General features: G+C 39.6%; 1 protein-coding gene across 1 annotated transcript; it reads left to right on the top strand.

Moving 5' to 3' along the window:
* The first annotated feature begins 2,158 nt into the window (after positions 1-2,158).
* Positions 2,159-3,770, top strand: tll (nuclear receptor subfamily 2 group E member tailless). The gene is made up of 2 exons (XM_020956129.2): positions 2,159-2,234; positions 2,467-3,770. Exons 1-2 carry the CDS (start codon positions 2,159-2,161, stop codon positions 3,768-3,770), a joined length of 1,380 nt encoding a protein of 459 aa, XP_020811788.1.
* Positions 3,771-6,546: the final 2,776 nt, after the last annotated feature.

The following is a 6,546-nucleotide window of genomic DNA, read 5'->3' as shown; positions in this document are numbered from 1 at the left end:
TTATTTATAGTTTAGGCATATTTTAATCTTTATACATAAAGTTAAGATAGCTGAAGCTCACATACCCTTGCAGCTTGAAATTGTCCAACGAGTCGAATCCTAAATTGATTACAACTAAGCCCAAAATCCATTAATTTCAATGCGGAAAACTTCTCTGTGCTAGTTTTTATTAGGTTCATAAATCTGCATACTCAATTTAAATTTAAAAATTATTTTACAATTTTTTAAATTTTTTTTGATAATTCTAACGATGTAACCGCTTATAAAATTTTGAAAAAATTGACTAAAAATTTTGTTTTGGTAAGACATGGCTAGATAGACTCGGCAGATCACACTGATCAAGTATATATGTATATGGTTTATAGGGTCGGAAATGACTGCTTCACTATATTTGGAACTTATAACTAAAATTATAATACCCTGCAAGGGTATAAAAATAAATGTTATAAATAATTTTAGACTTTGCAAAAAAAGTTGTATATTGATATATTAGTATATTTTTATATATAGCTTTTTAGAATTTATTAACAGCTTTTTGAACGTAATAATTAATGAATTTATTACAGTACTAAGCTGAGATTAATACCTGTCTGCGAATAAGTTGTTAAATTAAAAGCAAAATCATTTGAGATTTTTTTATTATTTGATTATGAATACAATAGTTTAACTATACACAATGTGAATCAATTTATGCAAATACATAAATATTTAGAAAGTGTAACGAACAATATATAAACTTTATAATATTATTTGATAAGAAAATTATGTAAAAGCAAATAAAACAACATAATTTGTAAAATGTATAAAATACTTTAAAACTTGCTGAAATATAAGAATATTCTAAATATATAAGTAATAATTTTGTAAAATATAAGGTGAATTTAGTTAGGAAAAAAACATTTTTATGAAAAATAAGGAAATAAGGAAAACATTCAGCGTTCTTTAAAAATAAATTAATTTTTAACGGACATATATTTCCATAATGAGAAAATGTTCAATGCAGAGCTAAATATTAGTAATTATTATTATAGGTAGTTACAGAATTAGGGAAGTTGGTATTAAGTTAAAATAAGTTAAGTCAAAATTTATAAATATTTTTAATTGGAAGAAAATTAATAGGCAACCTAAAAACTATATAAGGATTATGTATCATAATTTGTATCTTCTAAGGAATAGCTTTAGTTTAGTTTCAGAACGAAACGATTGATTCTTTTAAATAAATGATTGGGTTGCTTCAATAAGTGAATAAAATCATATTTTTATGTGTTACAACTATGTTTATTCAATCAATTAATATTTGTTTTATATTTATTATTAAAGAGTCCCTTTGTTCTTCATATGATTGCATCATAAAAACCTAATTATTGAATGAAAAACAATCAATAGTGCGCATTCAACCCCTGCTCGCTCGCTGCCTCGTCAATCGCCACTCGAAAAGGACTCTGGCAGGATAACTAGGAGCGAACCCACAGGTACTTCACACAAATCACAAAGCGGCAATAATGGCAGCGCCATAAAGGACCGGCCATGAAGGATGGTATATGGATAAGGATGTCCCCGCCGCTGTGTCTTCATTAACAACTGTCGCAGGACTCTCGCCTGGAGAACCAGAGAGCCATAGAAGAGAGGGTAGCTAGGGCAATAGAGAGAGAGAGAGAGAGAGAGAGCAGGTAGCGAGTCCTGCGGAAAAAGGCCATAAAACCCAGGGAGTTGAGAATGAGCGGCGGCTGCTGCATCCTTGCTCAATGAATTTTTCGCAATGGCAGCCCGCCAGGATCGAAGGATTCTCCCGAGAGCAACCCAGCAGGCAGAGAGTTAGCAACCCCTGGGCCCAAAAATTCGACCAATGAACGAGGACTTCCTCTACCTAAGGGTGATCGACTGCTCGATGAATGGATTCGCTTGCAAGGACTATTAAAACCCGCCGGTGTTGAGAGCAGACAACACAAACCGTCGTGATCTCAGCGAGTCCACATCGGAGCAATCAAGGATATATCCATATCAAATATTTCAAAGACCAAACAATATTCGCAAGAATCTCATACGAGTGCCTAGTGCCAAGTGCCAACAAAAAGTGCAAATCAAATCGAAAGGAAAAACCTCGTGTTAATCCCCAAAAGTATAAAAAAAAATCGCCAAAATTACGCCCCACATCGGTATGCAGTCGTCGGAGGGTTCGCCAGACATGATGGATCAGAAATACAACAGCGTGCGCCTGTCGCCAGCGGCATCGAGTAAGTATACCTAAAAAATAAATAATATAATAAAAAATAATAAAAGAAATTTAAATAAAAAAGCCTTGGAATGTTGTCGGAATCCTCAAAAGTCTTTATTTTGTTTTATAAAAAATACAAACTAAATAAATCTTATTACAAATCAAAACCAAGCTTTTAAAAATCTATAAAATTCTACCCATATTTTTAAAACTCTTACTAATAATTATATTTATTATTTTTACCATTTTAGGTCGCATCCTTTACCATGTTCCCTGCAAGGTATGCCGGGATCACAGTTCCGGCAAGCATTACGGCATTTATGCCTGCGACGGCTGTGCCGGTTTCTTCAAGAGAAGCATTCGCCGCTCGAGGCAATATGTTTGCAAATCCCAAAAGCAGGGACTCTGTGTGGTGGACAAAACCCATCGGAATCAGTGCCGTGCCTGCCGTCTGAGGAAGTGCTTCGAAGTGGGCATGAACAAGGATGCGGTGCAGCATGAACGGGGTCCCAGGAACTCCACACTCCGACGCCACATGGCCATGTACAAGGACGCAATGATGGGTGCCGGCGAAATGCCGCAGATTCCCGCTGAAATCCTGATGAACACGGCTGCTTTGACCGGATTCCCGGGAGTGCCCATGCCCATGCCCGGCCTGCCTCAGCGTCCTCATCATCCTGCCATGAGCGGTGCCTTCCAGCCTCCTCCTTCTGCTGCTGCTGCAGCTGCCGCCGCTGCTGCTGTGTTGGATTTATCCGTGCCCCGAGTGCCACATCATCCGGGTCACCATCAGGGTCATCATGGTTTCTTTTCACCCACGGCGGCATACATGAATGCCTTGGCCACCAGGGCACTGCCACCAACGCCTCCTCTAATGGCCGCGGAGCACATCAAGGAGACGGCCGCCGAGCATTTGTTTAAGAATGTAAACTGGATCAAGAGTGTGCGCGCCTTCACGGAACTGCCCATGCCCGATCAGCTTCTGCTGCTGGAGGAGTCCTGGAAGGAGTTCTTTATCCTGGCCATGGCCCAGTACCTCATGCCCATGAACTTTGCCCAGCTGCTGTTCGTTTACGAGTCGGAGAACGCCAATCGTGAGATTATGGGCATGGTGACACGCGAAGTGCATGCTTTCCAGGATGTGCTCAATCAGTTGTGCCACCTCAATATCGACAGCACGGAATACGAGTGCTTGAGGGCCATTTCCCTGTTCCGTAAGTCGCCGCCGGCGGCTAGCTCCACGGAGGATCTGGCCAACAGCTCAATCCTTACGGGCAGCGGTAGTCCCAACTCCTCGGCCTCGGCGGAATCGAAGGGTCTGCTGGAGTCCTCGAAGGTGGCGGCCATGCACAACGATGCCCGCAGTGCCCTGCACAACTACATCCAGAGGACGCATCCTGCACAGCCCATGCGATTCCAAACCCTGCTGGGTGTTGTCCAGCTGATGCACAAGATCTCCAGCTTCACCATCGAGGAGCTGTTCTTCCGGAAGACCATTGGCGATATAACCATTGTGCGCCTCATCTCGGACATGTACAGCCAGCGCAAGATCTGAGGAGAGTCCTTTGTATCCTGATCAGATACGATCCGCACTCGAAGTGCCTTCCTAGTGCTGGGAACTGTGATAATCTCGGAAGAAGCGCTTTGCACCACTTTCCAGGACATCTCCAGGAGTCGAGCCTTAAAAAACAAAACACAAACATAAGCCACACTCACCTCATTACCTTACCCTAAAAAATTGGATTTGCATTCGCAAAAGTTTCAACTTTGCCTGTTAGAGACATGAAACGTAGCCTAGTTTCTTGTACAGTTATAAACAATTTAGTTTTAAGTACACATCATTAGCTATAAGTTGTGAAAAATTTATATTTTCAAAATAAACCTAAAGGTTTTCAAAATGAATTTATACTGGTATTTACTTGGGTTTAATGGGAAAACTAATTTATTTTTAGATGGTGGAAAATGAACTTGAAGATCTCGATTTTGAATTTTAGAACTTTTCATATTTTCAGATGCTTAGAAAACATTTACATTTTACGTAAATTAAATTTCCCTTAAAGATTTTATATATTTAACTTACAAAAATACAGCTTAAAGATTTTGAAATTTTCTTTACTTGATTTGTACTTGAATATTTATTATGTTGTAATTGTAAAACCCAAGAAAGAATCTTTTCATACAAAAAATTAATGCTTTAAAAATAACAAAACCCTTTCTTGATTCTTTACCCAGCCTCTAATTTATTTAGAATTACGTCTTCCATTCGGAAAGTGTTATGCCAAACATGGAATCATGAGATTACACACAGAATTATCATACTTTTTTATGGCCATTTCGTGGTGCTTTTTATTATATCTTTGGAGACGTCAAAAGCAACCGCATTGCGCCAACCCAGTTAATCGAATATAAATAATGCAAATACAAGAACAAAAGACCAAGGATACGAGAAGGACCGTGAACAAAAAAATTAGCATAGTTTTTCCGCCTGAGCAAACCAAAGTCGGGATTAATTTGGGAACCTTGACGGCTCTGGATATATGTAAGGTTTGCAATGGCCGCCGTTGTCGCTGGCTCTCTGCGAAAAGTTAAAAAGCAAAAATTCACTTTTGTGACTTTGGATCGAGGTGGATTGCTGGAGCGGATCGGAATCATCGGAGCTGCTATCCCCGGAGGACAATGGCCATGAATCCTTTCACAATAGCCAGCGCAGCCGGACGAAAATGAAAATGAAAATGAGTTTTTCGCCCGGCGAAGGCTGAACAAACAAAACTCAAGGAGAAGAGCACAAATACACACAGAACAGAACCGAACAGTTGCCAAATTGTTCAAATTGCGTTGGCCAAAGCAAACACAGAGATGAGTATATATTCCACTGACACACATCCGATACAGAGTGAAGGAAACCTACCCTAAGTTTTCTCCAAACTCCGAGTCCTGAGTCCGATCCAACCACGGCAGAGCACATCCTGCGGGGATTGAGATTGGGAATTAAGCATGCTTCGTTGGTGCTGCCATTTCGACTTTGGCAAGGACCTCTGGGTGCCGTGTCCTGGATGCTGTTGAACCCGGGGTAACAACAGTTCCTCTTCTATACTCTACGATATTTCCATTTCGCTCCCTCCGCGCCGTTGAGCCCTTTTAAGTCCTAATGGCCCTTTATTATCTGCCTTTAGACTTTTAATAGACTCAGGCACCAGGAACAGCAGAAACAGCAGCATCACCAGCAGTCCTTTTTCCATGTGTGTTGGCCTAATCCTCATCATTCTGTCATCAGTGACGTTTTTCTGCACATTGTTCTTCCGGCATTGTTTGGGTCTTAATTTGCAGTTTTCCCCTGGTATTTTTTTTTTGCACTCTCTTCGAGCAAAGGATTTTCACATTTTTTTCACTTTTTGATTTCTATAATGTCCCCCTTCTGACGAGAGGCTATGTCTTTATCCTAGCGTTATCTTGGACATCGACTTTGGTGGGTACTTGGTACATTGGCAATCTTCTTACAAACTGGTTTTAAAGTTTGACACAAAATAAAGCTTTTTTAGGGTTTTTTATATAAGTTTTTTGTGAAGCTAATACTTTTTTAAACATTTGTCATAAACAAGGGATTAAAGAATCTTAAAGTTATGTTTTATATAAAGAAGAGATCAAGCCATAAAACTTCACCAGTTTGAATATAATTATAATAGTTTTATTTTAGATCTTAAATATTATTAAATTGCATATTTAATACACTTTAATACCCTAAGTAGCTTATTTATTTTCAGGAATATTTTTAATTAAATTAATTTAATTTTGAAATTTAAAATTCATAACAAGACTATGTACTTTGACTTACTTCTCTGCCTTTTCCATATTAATCTGAGCTTCTCTCCTGGGTAAGTACTTTGATCTCATTCTTAAAATGTGTCCAAAGAATCCTGGATTTTAGCTAGGACTAAAACTTAAACCAGAAGACTCCTAGTGGGACTAACTTGTGCCCCAGATGAACTTCATTAAATCTGGGAGCTTTATTCTCTCGAGAAAGGGTCTAAAAAGGGCGCGGTCCTGAAGCGAATCTCAAGTGGCTAGATTTCTGGGGAAAATCGGGATTCGGGTTGGGAACAAGTGAGGGAAGCTGGCGGATTTCGGGTGACGCATTTAATTCATAGATTTTCACCGATTAAGTAATCCGCAGAAGGGCTCAATGAATCGGCCGATTAGCGCTGTTCGCGTAAGCGGGTACGTCCCAGGATTCGTTTAGGACAGGTGTGCCAACAGGTTAGAGGGTTTCCATGTCTTTCGCAAGCTTAGCCCACAGGACACCCATGGCTTACTCTCTCCCTCTCTCAATCTCT

Source organism: Drosophila serrata, unplaced genomic scaffold (assembly GCF_035046125.1).
Source record: "Drosophila serrata isolate PLE 108 unplaced genomic scaffold, ASM3504612v1 contig_382, whole genome shotgun sequence".
Taxonomy (NCBI): domain Eukaryota; kingdom Metazoa; phylum Arthropoda; class Insecta; order Diptera; family Drosophilidae; genus Drosophila; species Drosophila serrata.
This window is presented reverse-complemented; position numbering and strand designations above follow the sequence as displayed.

Coding starts and splice junctions, on each gene's coding strand:
- tll (XM_020956129.2), top strand. CDS start 2,159: ATGCAGTCGTCGGAGGGTTCGCCAGACATGATGGATCAGAAATACAAC. Junction 2,235..2,466: donor CCTGTCGCCAGCGGCATCGA/GTAAGTATACCT, acceptor TTACCATTTTAG/GTCGCATCCTTTACCATGTT.